General features: G+C 53.4%; 1 protein-coding gene across 5 annotated transcripts in view; it reads right to left on the reverse strand.

The window, feature by feature from the left end:
- Window positions 1-208: 208 nt before the first annotated feature.
- LOC127696470 (E3 ubiquitin-protein ligase RNF185) overlaps window positions 209-17,402 on the reverse strand; it is a 110,597-nt gene continuing 93,403 nt past the window's right edge. For all 5 annotated transcript variants that reach the window (XM_052199237.1, XM_052199239.1, XM_052199240.1 and 2 more), the window contains 14 exons: window positions 17,213-17,348; window positions 15,719-15,828; window positions 14,981-15,169; window positions 13,273-13,378; window positions 12,754-12,950; window positions 9,544-9,730; window positions 8,462-8,548; window positions 6,515-6,646; window positions 6,272-6,328; window positions 4,911-4,976; window positions 3,926-4,100; window positions 3,390-3,445; window positions 2,603-2,760; window positions 209-1,835 (listed from right to left, as the gene is read on the reverse strand). In XM_052199237.1, the coding sequence (XP_052055197.1) occupies window positions 1,691-1,835; window positions 2,603-2,760; window positions 3,390-3,445; window positions 3,926-4,100; window positions 4,911-4,976; window positions 6,272-6,328; window positions 6,515-6,646; window positions 8,462-8,548; window positions 9,544-9,730; window positions 12,754-12,950; window positions 13,273-13,378; window positions 14,981-15,169; window positions 15,719-15,828; window positions 17,213-17,348 (1,801 nt within the window). In that variant the 3' untranslated portion in view covers window positions 209-1,690. The remainder of the gene's footprint in view (window positions 1,836-2,602; window positions 2,761-3,389; window positions 3,446-3,925; window positions 4,101-4,910; window positions 4,977-6,271; window positions 6,329-6,514; window positions 6,647-8,461; window positions 8,549-9,543; window positions 9,731-12,753; window positions 12,951-13,272; window positions 13,379-14,980; window positions 15,170-15,718; window positions 15,829-17,212; window positions 17,349-17,402) is intronic.

The following is a 17,402-nucleotide window of genomic DNA, read 5'->3' on the forward strand; positions in this document are numbered from 1 at the left end:
GCCAGCAGACCTTGTTTCTTATGTACCCAAGATCATGTACGTGTACCATGCGTGTGCAGGAGGCCACAGAGGTGAGATGAGGCGCGCACCCCTGCACCTGGGGGCACAGATGATAAGAGAGAGCCACCGTGTGGTGCTGGAACCACCTGTCCTGCCATCCTCCATGTTTCAGTCAAGCCCTGAGTCACAGTGCACGCTCTGTCATCGCTATGTTAACTGCTTAATTTATTCAGTCTGCTTCATGGCCCAGCACAGGCCCCACTCCCACACTTGCTGGGGACAGCACAGGCATAATTGGCCCCAGGATGCTGAACCAGGCCGCTGTCAGGGGCTCGGGATTCCCTCTGCAGCAAGTTTGCAAACTCCACACACAAGTACAGTCTACACAGCAAGTAAAGTGGCCAAAGACTTCCCATCCCATAATTCATCTTGTCTATGTACAAAATATTTCACATATCACCCCATAGATAAAAGCTAATAACAGCACACACTCTTCCTGGTCCCCCCACCAGTACAACCCATCACACGTCTTTATAACCAAACCCATTCCCAATTTGTTAAATATGGTGTGAGCTCCTGCTTAGGAGACGACAAACCTCGGAGAGCTACAGAGTCCCTGGACACCTGGCAGCCAGGGGTGTAAAGTGCTCCCGGAGTCTCCCATGGCCCTCGAGTGTGACTCAGGAAGGAAGCTGGACTGGCAACAAAAGAGGTAGAATCTACAAGGTCCAGCCCCAGGAGCGCTCTTCCTATCTCAGTTTGGGGACTCACAGCCACCAACGCCTGTTCCAAGTTGCTGCCTTGACCAGACAGACATTCCAGAGGATGTGCAGTAGCTGCCACAAGGGTGCAGAGAGATTGATGGGACCCCTTCTCTGCTTAGACCCAAAGTCTGAGGCAAACCACACTGGCATCCAAAAGCCACCTATTGTTAGGCAACATCCTGAGTCTTTGACTGAGCCCGCCAGCCTGGATATGGGGGCGCGCAGAGGGCAGAGCCTCTTTATTTCCAGCCCCTGCTTCTTTGGTGTTTTTGTGAGTGAGTGCCTATTGAGACAGGATGCTGAAGTGGAAACTCCCCACACACTGATGTGGTCGCTGGGCTGGTGAGCAGAAACCAGTCCTTTTTTTGGATCCAGGTTTTACCACATACTAAGACTCTTCAAAACCTGCTCCAAAGGGCATGGCCCCAGGATGGAAGGAGAAATTGCTACTGTCATTTCACATGCTTTGAAGGCTCCCCGTTTCTGTCACTCCTACTACCGCTTGAAGTCCCGCACCTTGCTGAACCAGAGACTCCAGAGCCCTCAGCCAAGTTCACTCTGTCATCTTGCCCAGCAGGCACGGGTCATGTTGATTAGTGTAAAGCTACAGCCTCCCAGCCTCTCAATCCACAGAGGTCCCGAGAAGTCCCGAGTAACAGACTCTCGGTCTAGAATCCAGGCTCTTTATCCTCTTCACAGCTTTCAGGTGAGTGTTGGATTTACAGATAGAAACTAGGCCCCAAAACCTGTGGAGAACTGTTTCCCTGCGCCCAGTGCCTCCTGGGGAGGTAGTAGGGTTGGCTTGCTGTGCCTCTAAGCAAGCCGTAAATCCACAGGAAACAGGCAGTCCTGCTCACAACAAGGACAGGGCGCAGAGGGGGCAAAGCTGGCCGTGGAATGTCCCCCTGCAGGGGGATGGACCAGGGTTAGGGTGGCGAGTCCCGGGTTAGGCCGTACTCCATGCTCACAGTGTGGTCCAGTTCTTCCAGCTCTGCTGGCAGTGGGATAGCCAGTTCTCCCAAGAACAGGGAGAGGGCCTCAAATGAGTCCTCCAGCTTTGAGAATGCTGGTCTGCAAAGAGAAGGGATGGACAACAGGCGGACCGTGAGCACGGGAGGGATGGGTCTGAGGCTGCAGCTCCCCGTTCCAGGTTCCGCCACCTCGGGCAAACCCTCTACCCTCTTGCTGTAAATTTGCAAGGTAACACTGTGACAGGTCTGGCCAGGTTATATATCCTGGATTAAGGCAAAAACACCCAAAGAGAGGAAACCCTCTCATGTCTTAGAGTGAATGCAACAAGCAAAGGTTAAGATTAGTTTCTATGCTTATTCAAAGAAAACTTGGGTGCTGGTGATAGGGCCCAGTCAGTAAGTACAGTGCCTGCTGTACCACCCACAAAGCCCTGAGCTCAATTCTCAGCATGGCCGTGTTGGTGTATGCCTGTCACCCTAGCACGCAGGAGGTAGAAGCAAGAGGGTTGGGAGTTCAAGGTCATCTTCAAGTTTATGTCTAATTTGAAGTCACCCTATCTCAAAAATAAACAGATCTGCAAACAACAGAAAAATTGTGAGACTTCCCAGGTCCTGCCCTGTGTTAGGTGAGCACTCCAGCACCAGGCCACACCCTGAGCTCTCATGGTGGCTTGAGGGAGAATGGTCCCCGTCGGCTCCCTATTGTGGCTCTCAGAGCTGACAGGCGGCAGTGGCTTAGCAGTTTACTTTTGAGCTCAAGGCTGCTACTGCCTGTCCAGGGAGGGGCCCAGGATGACGTGAGGACGTGAGGACCGCAGCGTCAGGACCTGCAGGCTGTACGGCGGGAGAAAGCGGTGAGGTACCAACCTGCTCTCAGGCTCTAGTTTGCAGCAGATAGCAGCCAGGGGGAAGAAGGCTGGGGGACAGTCTGTTGGGACAAACTTCTCCCAGAAAAGCTTTACATTGAGGCCGAAGTCCAGTGTGCGGGGCAGGCAATCAGGATCCGCGTATACCTGCCCAATGATCTGCAGCAAGAGGAGGGATGTCAGGGAGGAAGGACTACAGAGCCACAGACAGAGGAGGAAGGGATGCTCCTGTAGACAGATATGCAAGGCAGCAAACCCCTAGTAGAGGGAGGGCAGCCCTGTGCCCCACCTCTCCTTACCATGCTAATCTAGACCTCTCTCTACACGGAGTCTGGATCCTGAGCAGGGCTTACAAGAGGCCTCCCTGCAGCAGAAGCAATGCTGGCAACTGGTACCCGAGAGCCAGAAGCTTCCACTTAGCCTACCCTGCCCAAGTCCCTTTGTAGCTATGTCCTCTACAGGTCAAGGCTCTACGAGGCGAGGGGCCGGTCTGACTGATGTCTGAAACCCTTTGGCTACCATCACCTTAATTTTCTGTAGATGACAGATATTCTATTGCAATCTACTGAAGAAAGAAACTTGGTAAAAAATCGTGCGCCTCTCCTCTCCCTCACAATTTTGTAGGAGTGAGAAAAGGTTTTCGATGTGTCTACTTGACTGGGGGCTTTGAGAGATACTGGGCTGTGCTGCGGCCTAAGCCCTGATTTGGTGGCAAACCCTTTCCTTGTAGGAGAGAAGCCCAGGTGTCAGGGGGGGCAGGTTCCTCGGGTGTCTGAGTCCGAGCTTACCTCACAGAGAACGATCCCAAAAGAGAAGACATCCACCGTCTCATCATAGCTCTTGCCTTGGGGAAGAGAGGGAAGTGGCTGTCAGCTGCCAAAGCCAGGAACTAGAGCTACAACAGCCCCAAAGATGCCCAGGGCCGCCACTGACTGTGTGTCGGAAGGAACCGCACGCAGCTTCAGGCTCATCTCAACTGACCATGAGCCAGGGTTCCAGGCAACCCACGGCTTTTCAAGAATGCTAGCCAGCGTCCACCAGGGGGCGCCATAATTCAGTTCTTGTCTGGAGAGGGGAGGCTAAGGCTAGAGCACTGAACAGCCACTGGGGAGCTCACCTGCCACCCAGGACAGCAGGGGCCTCCCCAGCTGTGTCTGGGAGAGGAGTCTATGAGGCCTGGCTTAGCCAAACCTGAAAGACTGCCTGCCCCCTCCCCCTCTGCGTGCCTGTCCCTGTCACAGGCCTCCCAGCTTACAGCACTCAATTTAAGACTTGTCTTCTGTCTCCTTTCCAGCTCTTTTCCCTCCAGGGATCCAGAACTTACCATTCAGCATCTCGGGGGCCATCCAGTAGGGGTTTCCCACCACAGTGTAGCGCTTCTTGCGGTCACTCTTGCGTAAGGTGCGTTTCTTGGTGGCGGCCTTCTCTACTGGAGGCCTCTTCCTCTCTTCTACTATAAGCCGCGACAGCCCAAAGTCGGCTACCACCACTGTCTTGTCCTAGGACGAGGGCTAGGTCAGGACATGGGCTGTGGGCCTCTCTAGCCTGTCCCTGGGCTGTAGGCATAGGCAAGAGAGACCATCTTCAAGGGGAGTGAAGTTACCCAGAGAGGACAGTCACACCAGAGAGCTCTCCTGGGAGGCAGTGGCTGGGCCTTTGTGGAGTTTTGCTTGTCTGTCTGCCCACAGATTGCCAGAGTGTGGCTCAGGTGGGTTACGATGGCTTGTCTAGCTTCTGCCCTTTGTCTTGTTCTTAACAAGGACTTGTAGTTGCCAGAAAAGGTCGGGCAAAGGCAGGAAGGGATGGGAGAGCTATGGAGTCGTGTGAAGAGGGGTTACGGTTATTTCAAGGCTGTAGAAGGGAGTCGGCAGGAACGCAACAGTAACAACTGTAACAGGGCCGTGAGGAACGCTGGCTGTGTCGCTCAAAGCCCCTGAGCCTGTCCACGGTGCACAGTGGGATCAGCAAACCATGTCAGGGGCCTGCTACAAGGCAGGAGCCCCACACTGACAAGGAATTCAGCCCCCGTCCACACACCCAGACTCCTGCCACACTAAATCAGGGCAGGGGCTTGAGCTTTGGGCCTTCTGCCTGCCAGACAGGCGAGTCAATCCCTTCTAATAATAATCACCTCAAGGGCTGCTCCTGGGGAGGTGAGATTGTTCCTGTAGGTGTGTGTCTGAGACTTCCATAAGATGGGGACAGCAAAAGGCACTTGAAGTAGCAGAAAGCCCAAAATAGAAGCCCATAGGTGGTGTGTCTGGTCTGAAGCCAGAGGGGTAGCCCCAGGCAGCCTCAGTGGGACGTACCAGTTTGATGAGACAGTTGTGAGAGTTCAGATCCCGGTGGATGATGCACATGGAGTGTAAATAGGCCTGCAACAGAGAGGGGCGGGAGGCATGGAGCCTGTTCTCCCAGGCCACGCCCACCCTGCTTCCCCTCCCCCAGCCCCCAGCTACTACCGACTTCTGGGCTATCCCCACCCCCAAGCCACACTTGTGTCCTAACCCCAACAGAGAACTGCCAGCTCCTGCCCAGGTTTTCCCACCAGTCTCCAGCTCTCCTGGCCTAAGTCCCTCGTCCTTTAGACTGAGGCAAACGAAAGTGAGCCCCCTCAAACACATGGTCCCTCCCTCCTCCTCCAGGGTCTGGCTTCAGCCACTTTGCGTTTTTCCTGCCTGTGGTGGGGAAGAAATGGCCTCCTGACTCACCTCCCCTGAGACACCCTCCCCCTCCGTCTGCACTTCAGCCCCTCCCTCTTCCTGTCCAGCCATTTCTAAACTATTTTTACTAGACGTTCCTGTGTCACTCTCAGGAGCTACTTTCTTAGTTTTTCCTTTCCCTGTAGATGGGGAAGGCGACACTGGCCTCTTCCCTAGCCCCCCTGTCCTGCTGCCGTGTCCCTGGCCCACGGGGTTTTTCCTTTAGCCGGAGCATAGCCTGCCTGCCTGCCACCCCTCCTCAGAGGCTGCCACTCCGCCCACACGCGGGTCCTGAGACCCCTGTGTGCTGTGATTCTTTCCCGGCCCACAGGGCAGTCCCTTTGCAGAGCCACTGCTGCCTGCCTCGCCCGCCTGCCCACCCACCCTTCTCTTTAGAGAGGCAGGTGACCGCCCGCAGACTCCTGACAAGCCCAGGACCCAGCCCTTCCTTTTCTACCTCACTTCTCACAGAAGGTTAAACAGAGCTTCCCGGAGGACTGAGCACAGCCCTGGTGCAGCCCCTGCGTCTGCACAGTGCCTGTGTGTGGACCAGGCAGGCACTAGCACCTGTCAGTTGTTGGGCTGGCCAGGCTCATGCCCACAATGCACTCATTCAGTCCACCCCTGGCTCATTCTTCAGTGTTCATCTAGAATTCTCCCCCCAGCTGCCCCATTTTGTAGGTAAGGTGTTCTCCACGGTCCCTGCACCTGAGCGCCTCTTTGACAGCAAGGTCAGGGTGCCCTGAGCTATGGTTTGCCTTGTTCATGCCATTTGGTGTTAGAGATCTGGAACCTTTGAGAATAGAATTTGACTGAAAGAGAGTAGCTAGCCAACATTTCCCGGGCATTAAAGAAATTCAGTAGGCAGCTGCCGAATGTTCCGGCCGCCATGATGGGTAGATCTGCCCTCCCAGAGCAGCTTGCAATATCTGCACCCACCACACATGCACAAGGCTGTTGGGACTCACCATTCCAGAGGAGATGCCTTTGGCAAACCTGACCTTCTGTTGCCAGGGGAACGGGTCCTGCAGGGTAGGAGAATGCCCGTAAGAGGGGTCCTTCCAGCTCTCGGTCTAGACTCCATTCCAGTCCCTCCCTCCCAGTTTACACCTTTGATGGCAAACAAGGCCCCTCTAACCCGCAGGGTGCCCCTCTGGATGCTCCCCACCCCCGAGGCTCTTCCTGACCACGGGTCACGTGCTCGTGCTCACCACACTGCGTAGGAAGTCTTTGAGTGTGCCCCCCTCGATGTACTCTGTCAGCAGGTTCAGCTTCCTGTCCTTGTACAGGACACCGATGAACTTGAGCACGTTAGGGTGGTCCAGGCTTCGCATCACTTTCACCTGGGGGAGGGGGACAGACTGAGCACGGCCTCCGGGTTCTGCACACCCAGCCCTGTTTTCTAGAGAGCCAGGTGGGAGGGCCCAAGAGTGAGCCGGAGCCGTGGTGGTGCTGCAGAGCAGGAAGCCCCCCCTCCCCAACTGCAGCTGCCCCAGAGTCCCCGCTGCAGCTACAGAAGGAGCAGGAGGCAGGACAAATGAGATGTTCCCTGGAGTCCCGCTCCGGGATATTTGGTGGAGACTGTAACAGCACATATTAAACTCGTACGTTCATACCATCACCCTGTAACCCGAATCTCGCCTCAGACTGACCGGTAGTGTCTAAGAGTACACTCAACAGATGCACTGTAATTTAGAGGAGTGTTTCCCTCTGTCTGTCTGTCTGTCCGTCCTTCTCTCTCTCTCTCGCTCTCTCGCTCTCTCTCTCAGACAAGGCCTTTCTTTTTTTTTTTCTTTTCTTTTCTTTTTTTCGGTTTTTGGAGATAGGGTTTCTCTGCATAGCCCTGGCTGTCCTGGAACTCACTCTGTAGACCAGGCTGTCCTCGAACTCAGAAATCCGCCTGCCTCTGCCTCCCAGAGTGCTGGGATTACAGGCATGTGCAGCCGCCACCGCGCCGCCGCCACCGCCACCGCGCCGCCGCCACCGCCACCACCACCCGGCCTTTCTAATATACCTTGAGCTAATGCAGCCAAGGTTGGCCTTGAACAGGTGGAGACCTGCCCCTGGGGTGCTGGTATTAAAGGTGCGCATTACCACAACAGAATCTCTGCCCCGGCTTTAAGATAAGAATGTTGAGGGGATGGCTCAGAGTTTCAGAGCACTGGCCGCTCTTCCAGAGGCCTGGTTTAATCACCAGCACCCACAGGACAGCTCATAACTGCCTCTAACTCTAGTCCCATGGCCTCTTCTGATAGCAGATATCCATGCAGACACAGCCCATACACAGAAAAGTCAGTGACCATAAATAATAATGAAACTTGAAAAGACTGACATAAAAGAAACCTTCAGGCTTTATAAAATGAAATAAAAGAGTGGCTAACGAGATTTCTCGTTCTCTTCACCCTTTCTTCCCCAGACCCCACCCCCAATTCCTGGTCTTTCTCCTTCCCCTCTCCTGTTTCTTGACTGAACCCAGTGCCTTGTTCAGGCTGTGCTGGCTCCCTATTACTGGGCTATTCCCTAGCTCAACCCTTATTTATCTGTCCATCCATCCATCCATCCATCCATCCATCCATTCATTATTTACTGTATGTGTATGAGTGTTCAGCTCCACATTCATTCATTCATTCATTCATTCATTCATTCATTCATCCATAATTTACTGTATGTGTATGAATGTTTAGTTCCATGTATGTGTGTGCTCACATGTGTGCCTGGTGCTGGGGAAGGTCAGGGTGGGTCAGAACTGGAGTTATGGATGGCTGGAAGCCACTCTGTGGGTGCTGAGAACAGAACCCAGGTCCTCTGCATGAGCAGCAGTACGTGCTGTGACCTTACCTCAGAGCCATTTGACTAGCCTCTCCCCTCTTTTATTTTCTATTTTGAGACCGTCTCACTCTGTTGCCTAGGCTAGCCCTGAACTTCCAGCCCTTGAAGCCCTCCTGCCTTAGCCTCCAGAGTAGCTACAGAGACAGGACTGGGCCACTAGATCTGCCAGCAAGTTTTCTTTTAAAAAAACAAAAAAAACCCACCCCTATTTCTCTTTCTTTTCTGAATGGGTCTCACTGAGTTGCCACATCTGGCCCGGGTTCCTCTTGGGGTCACATGATCCTCTTGTTTCTGCTCCCTGAGTATGCAGGAAAGTCCTCCATTCTTACCTCAGTCAGGAAAGTCTTCTGGGTTTCCTCATCACAGCGGATTAACTCCTTCATGACCATCACCTTGCCTGTGGCTTTGTGAGTCACCTACAGGAAGGGCAAGTGACCAAAGGCATTCTGTTTGTGACAGTCTGTAGGCTAAGGAGTCACTCAGTGGTAGAGAACTCAGTTGGCATGCTCAAGGTCCTGGGTTTGACCTCCAGCACCAGGAGGAAGAAAATAAGAAAGAGAAAGCAAAGGGGAAAAAAAAATCTTTGCAGCATCCTCCTCCCATTCCTCGGAGGACAGACTAGGCAGAGGTCGTGTGCAGCAAGCAGCACGGGACAAAGGGGACTCAGGGACTCAGGAAGGAAGGAAGCTTCTCCATAGAACGCTGGGCATGCACCAGGGAAGCCAGGACTCTAACGAGGAGACTGGGAAGGCTGGGAGGGTATCTGCCAAGCCGAGCAGGGGCTTTGCCCATCTGGCGCAGGGACCCCTGGGTGGACAGTCTGGGAGCAGGGTGTCAGCGCCACAGACATGCACCAGGGAGCTGGGTGGGTCAGAGGTGAGCCTTCCAGCCCTGCTGCCTGGAAAGCTGACACACAAGGCTTACCTGACCCCCCCTCCCAGCTCTCAGCAGAGGAGGAGGAGAGAAAGAGAGAAAGATTAGTTCCTGAGCTCACCGGGGTAGCAGGAGCCTTCACCTTGTGGCATGCCCTGCAACCTGGAGCCTGTGGGCACCTAGCATAGCCTCACTGATCGGTGGCGTGAGGGCCAGGGACATGGACCCTAACCTGAGCTTCCACGGCCACTCACTATAGCAGCCCGCTGGTGGCTGGAGGGACAGAAAGGGGACCTCGGACACCATCACTCACAGCCAGGCAGACAGCCGGTGTCCTACAGGGTTGCAGTGTGGCTCTATGGCTCGACAGGCAAACTTGCCACACAAGCCCGATGACCAGAGCTGTCCATGTAGAGGTGGGGAGAGAGTGGACTCCTCAGAGCTGCCCTCTGGCCCCTCACAAACGTCACACACACAATAAAGGTTTGAAAGAAAAGGTAAAGGAAGCAGAGAGTGCAGCAGCGGCTCCTGCGCTCACCTTGATGGCCTGGCCGAAGAAACCCTTCCCCAGGACCTCCCCGTGGATCAGGTCGCAGGGCCGGAAGATCTGCTGGGAGTAGCTGCTGGAGCAGCGGAGGGATTCTGAACGGCTGATGTCTCGGCTGAGGAGCAGGGGCTCCTTGGGGGAGCTGGGGCCAGGAGACTTGGAGATGCTGTTACTGCGCCTGAGGATGAGGGAAGGGTGAGGGCAGGCAACAGCGTGACAGGAGGCTCGGGGCACCTGCTCATTCCAGCGGTTCTAATTTGGATGGTAGCTCTGGGGGAGGAGGTTCTTAATCAGACAGATGTGCTATTTGGGGGCTGTAGACAGTATCAGAGGGAAAATGCATTAAAAACAGGAAATCAGGAGACTAGAGGGGAATCTCAGTGGGGAAGTGGCCGCCCAGGATATGCGCCACCCTGGATGCCATCCTGCACGGAGAAGTGCAGAGAAGCAGGCTGGGGTGGGCGGACTGAGTACTTCATATACAGGATGATTAGAGTCTACTAGCTCACGATGCCCCAGACATAGCTGCAGACAGCAACCCACCCCCTTACACTCTGTTTCCGGCCCCACAGCTGCTTGACTCAAGGTACCCTAACAGTGACGGAGACGCCGTCCACCAGGGGGGCAAATGGCGTCTCAGACCCAATTGTGAGTAAGTGTGTACTGGCTTTCATCTCAAGATAATAAACATACATGATTTTCATGGCAATAAAGCTACTGTGTTTATATTTGCAAAAGCCACCAGTTACAGTTACATATGGTTGGTGACTGTTACTCTGACTGACTGAAGAACAAAGTCCACTCTCCATCCTGTGCCACCCTGCTTGCTCACAGCCCACACAAAGTGAGTGGTCCTTTCTGAATAGAGGCGCTTCAAGTTATGTGAGCAGCTCTCTGGCCATCCAATCTTTCCTTTCCAGCCCTGTCTGCCCTTTGGTACCTTGCCTCAACCAACTCAGCCATGCTGGCCAAGGCCCAGAGGCAGTCAGGAATGATCTGTGGTTTCCAAAAGAAGTCAGACAAAAGGGCCTGCCTGCTTCAGTCCATCGGAGCCAGGCAGTGGAGAAGTGTCTGCTTCCTAGTTCTGACGGTATGTGACATTAAAGGAATGCTGACTCTACAACCTCATGCCCTTTGCTACATTTAAACTCTTACAGAACCCCACGTCACAGACGCAGAAACAGGGTACAGGGTATGAGAGGAAATGAATGTTACGGATATTTCTGCCTGAGAACACAGAGCCTGTCTCTAGTCCTGTCAGTAGCCTAACAGGACTTACATACAAGGTAGCTGTTGCCCTCCAAGGGCTTTGCAGACTTTGGGTATGGGGATGTTTGTCCCCCAAGTTTTAAAACATCTGTGTTTGACTGGGCACAGCAGTGCTCTTAACCCAGCACTCAGGCAGAGAGGCAGGCAGATCTCTGTGTGTTTGAGGCTAGCCAGGTGGTGTGGTTTGAATATGCTTGGCACTATTAGGAGGTGTGGTCTTGCTGGAGTGGGTGTGTCCCTGTGGGGTTGGGCTTTGAGACACTCCTCCTAGCTGTCTGGAAGACAGCAGTGTTTTCCTGTTTGTCTTTGGTCCTCCAGCCCCATGCCTGCCTGAACGCTGCCGGTGCTCCCACCTTGCTGACAATGGACTGAACCTCTGACCCTGTGAGCCAGGCCCAGTTAAATGTTGTCCTTTAGAAGACTTCCCTTGGTCATGGTGTCTCTTCACAGCAATGGAAACTCTAAGATACCTGTTCTATAGTCCCAAGACAGCTGGTGGCACAGAGTAAGATCTTGTCACAAAACCAACCAAACCCAACCTCCCAATGCCACGGTTCCCTGTATGTTCATACCTTCCCCCTCTCTTCCTCTTCTTCTTCTTCTTCTTTTTTTTTTTTTTTTTTTTTTTTTGGTTTTTGGAGATAGGGTTTCTCTGTGTAGCCCTGGTTGTCCTGGAACTCACTCTGTAGACCAGGCTGGCTTCGAACTCAGAAATCCGCCTGCCTCTGCCTCCCAAGTCCCTCTCTTCTTTTTAAGACAGAGTTTTTCTGTGTAGCCCTGGCTGTCCTGGAACTCACTGTGAAGACCAGGCTGTCCTAGAACTCAGAGATCCGCCTGCCTCTGTCATCCCAAGTGCTGAGATTAAAGACATGCGCCACCACTGCCCGGAATCTGTCCATCACCTTCTTCACCAATGTGTGTGTGTGTGTGTGTGTGTGCTTACCTGCTGGCCCTGTTGGTTTCCAGCCCCACATTTCTTCCATGATGGATTTTTTTTTAATATTTTTATTTTCTATATTCTTTGTTTACATTCCAAATGATTTCCCTCCCCAGATCCCCCTCCATGATGGATTTTAAAGACTGCTAGCATTACAATTTCCAGTCTAGATCAAGTCTAATGGATAAAGCCCAATCTTCTGTTTTGGTGTGTGTTTGTTTGTGTGCACCTGTGGACATTGTTAGGGAGAGACAGAACATGTGTGTGTGTACAGATGAGTGTATATGCGCTCATGTAGGCATGCAGAGGCCAATGGAGGCGATCAGGAGTTCTCTGCCACTCTCTACCTTATTGCCTTTAGATATCTCTCCCTGGACACCTGGAGCTAGGCTGGCAGTCAACAAGAACCAGTAATCCTCCTGTCTCCATTCCCCACAGGGCTGGGTTATAGATTGTGGAGAGCCATGCCTAACTTTTTACATGGGTCCTAGGGATCCAAGCTATCCTGTTTGCTTGGCAAGCAGTCTGACCGCATCCCCAGCCTGATCCCCTCCGTCCTGAGACAGCATTTTACTGTCCAGGCTGGCCTTGAACTCGTGGCAATCTTCCTGCCTCAGTCTCCTAAGTGTTGAGACTGTGGATAAGAGCAATGATGTTTAAAAACTAAATGATTTTTAGATAGAGTCTCACTATGTAACTGTAGCTAGCTCAAACTCACGATACTCTGCCTCAGCCTTGCACATGCTGGGATAAGAGAAATGTGCTACCACACCAAGGTTCTGACCCTGTGGTTTCTAAGGAAACCTGATAGATACCTGTTTCCGTGTCTATACATAAACTATCTGTGAACTGTGAGCTACTGTGGGTAGCTGGGTCAGCTCAAGTCTCGTATCTTGACCCTGGCCTGCTGGGTCCCTGAGGCTGCTGGCTTCTAAAGCCAATATAGCCTCTGAGGGAGAGACAAGGAACAAGACAGAGATGGGACAGAACAGCACCTCAGAGAACGTCTCCTCAGTGTCCCCTCCTGATTCTCCTTGGTGTCCAAGGTGCTGAGCATGAGAGTGTGTCCAGTACTCTGCATGTGGGGAGACAGCCGGGCATCCAGCCGTAACTGGTCCAGGCGCTGGGGGACAGGGTCATGTTCAATCAGCAGCTGAAGCGTCTGGCTTGTTTGGTTAATCGCATCCTCCACCTGTGGCCAACGGCAAGGGAAGGTCGGTTTCCACAAGCTGGCCGACCTGAAGCTACCTACTGCCTACACAAACAGTCTAAGCACAGTGCAGCCAACATTTATTTTGCCTAGAGGTAGCCTCTGGCTGCCAGAGGTCACTCAATGCCTCCGTCAGGTACCTCGTCACCTCCCCGTCTGTCAGCCTGGCTCTTCTGCCCTGGAAATCTGTTAGGTTGACCCAGAAAGCCACTGGTTGTCACAGGCTCACTGCTAAGATTGGCCAGACCTTTCGGGGAGCCTGTTCTCTGCACCAGGCCCACAGACAGACTGGACACATGTGTACCTCCTCTACTCGGAGAGTGCGGACAGGGGTCCCGTTGATCTCCAAGATGCGGTCCCCAGGGTGGATGGCATTTCGGTTGTTGGGACTGATGTGCATCCGGTTGACCCTAAAGACAGACAAGGGTTAAGGCATTAAGAATGAAAGCATTCTAAAAGCTCACCTGGCCACTCAGACAGGGAAAGCTCACCAAGTACCCCAGTGGCCACATGCTCAATCACAGCCACCTACACCAAAATGTAGTTCCCAACCCAGAATGCTTCCTCTCAGCGAAAGGCACTGTCACTGACCTATTGACCTAAGCCAGAAACCTGGACATTGTCCCCATTTGGAGTTCCCTCAAATCCCTCCCCTTTTCCCCCTCAACCCCCACCAACTTCTGAGAATCCTGCCTTCTCTCCATCACCATAGTTACCAACATCTCTCTCCTGGATCACCATAGGAGCCTCCTAACAGCTCTGCATCTCTGGGCCTTTCCTTTCTCCTCTCTCATCTCCATACCACTGGTCCTTCCAAACACCAATCTGGTTAGATTATCTCGATGCTCAAAGCCCATAATAGACCTCCTGGACCTTCACAGCCAGGTTCTCCATATTAACAGCCATGTGGGCTACTCTTTCAACACACACCAAACATCCGACACCATCTCTGGAGTTACCTGGCCTCCCTCTGCCCCAAACACAATTCCCTCTCCTTTTTCTCTAATGAAGTTACAGGACAGACCTCGCCCCCTCCTGAATTCTTAATCCTAGCAGGCTCTCACCTGCACAGATCCGGCCTCACAGTATTTACAGGGCTCTCTCTCCCTCTCTCCATCAGCCATCACAAAGTGAGGAGCTTTGCCACGTGCTCCCTGCCTTGATGCTCTACCTCAACACAGACGCAGGGAAAACTGAAGCTAGTATTACACGGCCGTAGTCTCTCCTCTAATCTGTGGATGAGATCCAAGGCAGGATCTTACCCTCTTTGGGGCCTGTTTTCTTCATTCTCCATTCATAAATGCAATCAATAAAACAATAACTTCCTATTAATGGTAGGCCCTTGTCTTCAGTACCGGACAAGACAAAGGGAGGTCCTTCTGGAGTTTATGTGGGAGTGGTGTCTTAGGGTTCCTATTGCTGGCAGGAGACCCCATGACCACATCGATTAAGTGGGACTGGCTTCTAGTTCAGAGGTTTAGTTCATTGTCATCATGACAGGAAGCATGGCAACACAGGCACACATGGTGTTGGAGAGGGGTAGCTGAGTTCTGCATCTGGACCCTCAGGCAGCAGGAAGAGAGTGTCACTAGGCCTGGCTTGAGCATTTGAAACCTCAAGGCCCACCCCTAGTGACACACTTCCTCCAACAGGGCCACACCTAATGGCACTCCCTAAGCAGTCAAATACATTCAATGTATATTCAGCTGTATGAGCCTCTGGGGTCAGTCTTACTCAAACAACAAGTTGGGAGGACAGCTGAGAATCAAGCTGGTACACATTTATCTGGCCAGATAATTTCCAGGAGAAGAAACAAAACCTGACACCTGAAAAATCGGGAAGGCAGCCTTAAGTGGGAAGCACCTCGGGCAGAAGAAACATGAAGAGCCAGGGCCAGGAGAAAGGCAGTGGTGGGATGGAGGACACGCTGTGAGCTGAGGCCTGTGAGTGAGCTGAGGCCTGTGAGGGCTGCCTGTGGGCCACCAGCCTCTGCAAGGCTCTCAGACACTCACTCTTTCACTTGTACGGTGGTAGCGTAGTTAGAAGAGGCGCTGTCCACACACACGGAGAAGCCGCGCCTGCACTCGGTGGTGGCAGGCATAGAGATGAGGGTGACAGAGTAGGGCAGCTGGTCCTGGACGGACTCCGTAGACAGCCTTTCAAACATGGGTGCCAGCACCACCTCGTTGTGGCACTTCCCGCTGTGGAGAGGGCACAAAGGGAGCTGAGGTCCTGCAGGCCCACCCGGAAGCCCTCCAGCAACCGCTGTATCACATGGCTTGGAGCAGCAACCCCAGTCTCACCACGACTGTCTTCGCTACAAGTCTTGATGGCCTGTCCAAAAGGACAAGCCTAGGACTTGGGTGACAGGCTGGGACAGCAGCAGAGAGAATGCCGGAGGCCCTGGCCTGGAGGTGAGATAGCCTGAGTGTTCGAGCCCTGCCTGACTCACAGAAGAACCTGGTCCTAGATTCTTCCCCCGTCTCTGGGCCTCAGCTGCCTGCTTCTGTTAACCAAGACGGCTGGATGGGGGATGCAGGCCGACTCTGCAGTCTTCCCTTAATGAGAAGCTGCCCCTAAGACGGCATTTCCTAGCCATTTCCTCCCTCTGGGAGAACTACGGGGCAGATGGATGCTATCTGGCAGCCCTTCTAGGATGCCATCCAGTTGCCTTCCCCCAACCCACACTGCTCCTGTCCTACTTTCCTGGTCGCTGTTCCTGTGAAGGACACACAGGGCACACATCTTACCAGTAGAGTGTAGCATGTTGCACCAGGGCGTACGCATCCCCATCCTCAATGATCACCTTGCAACTCATGCAGGCAAAGCACTCTGGGTGATACTTAAACTCCCCAGCCACCTGTGAACAGACAGAAACACCATGGAGGGAAGGAGCGAGTTACCACTATTGTTAGAGGGGACAGGATTAATGGCGGTGAGACATGCCCATCAGAGATGTGCTGATGCAGGCCACCACAAAAATCCAATCTTTCCAAGTACAGTGCTGCAGATCCTGGGAAAAATCCAGCCTTTCAGTCCGTGCCCTAGCTGCCCTACAGCTTCCGTGGAAGTGATGGTGTGTGTGTGTGTGTGGGGGGGGGAATGAGGGGATATATCTCCTGCTATTTCTGACACTACAGAAAAATGTTGGCCTTGGTCATAAGAAAATGTCCCCAGAGTAGTGGCTCCTACTTGGAGGCTCTCTGTTCCTCCACACAGGGCTGGCTAGTGTGTTCGTGCTTGAATCCCACACAGCAAAACCCATTCTGGTTCCCGCCGCCCGATTCTCTGGTCAGGACTTAGTGCATCCTCCTCTCAATCTGTCACTGTCTTTAGGTTTCCTCTCACTGCACTGTTCTCTCCCCGTCCACCCACCCACAGCCAACGGTGTATGGTAAAGTCCTTGAGGTGTAACAGACACCAGGCTGCCGATCTGTCACGTGTTGCATGGACTCACTGGAGAAGCTGGTTCTGAAGCGGGGCCGCCCCCTCCCACTGTAGACCTGAGCATGTCTGTCTCTCAGTGTCTTCCAAGAGCCCTCGCCTGGGCGTTAGCTTGCTCTCCTAGCTATGAGAGGGAGGGAAAATCACTCTGCAGAGGTCACCGGTGTTTATATCACGATATAAAAGGGACCGCAGCAGGGTTTTTATAGAGGTTGGAAGTTCAGCCACCGATGTTTATCCACGGAAGGCAAGCTAGTCAGGGACTCTGTCCCGACTCTGTCAGTTTCTGTGGATGTTGCAAGCACCTGGCTTGATGTTCCTCTCTTTCACTTGGAAGCTTCACCTGAGGGGACGCTCTACTCCGCCCAGGGCTCTCTCTCTCATTCAGGAGCTGCGGCTGGCTTCATTGAGGGCGTCTGCGGATGTTCTGCTGGGTTGTTTGGGAGCCTCTGATCTGAGGAGGCCACTGTGGTGCTGTCTGCTAGAACTCAGGATGCCTGATGTGACATGTTTGCTGCGGGTCTGCGGCCTCCTACCAGCTGCTACACTCCCGCATTTACTGCTGCTTGCCATAGACACAACGGACTCACCCACTGGAAACCCAAATCCCAGCCATCACAGCTAGTTCTCTGGACCACACTAAACATAGGGAAGGCTAGGACTGTCTTTAGTAAGGACTTGGTGGACTCTATGGTTGAACGAACGACAAAGGGCATCATCTTTCTGATGCCCAGGTGATGACTGACCAGGGGACCTGGAAGGGTTATCAGCAGGCCGTGAGGGGCAGCGGGGCAGCTCACCATGGCCGGCCCTGTCATCAGCAGGGAGCACCCGTGGCAGAATTCTCCAAACTTGGCCCAGTAGTCCTTGTGGCAGTACAGCTTCCCGTCCTTCTCATAGTGCCAGTTGGTGAGGGACTCCTGGCATTCGGAACACCTGCAAGGCCAGAAAAGAAATGCTACTGGGTCGCTAGAACAGGCCACACAGGTG

Source organism: Apodemus sylvaticus, chromosome 11 (assembly GCF_947179515.1).
Source record: "Apodemus sylvaticus chromosome 11, mApoSyl1.1, whole genome shotgun sequence".
Lineage (NCBI taxonomy): Eukaryota > Metazoa > Chordata > Mammalia > Rodentia > Muridae > Apodemus > Apodemus sylvaticus.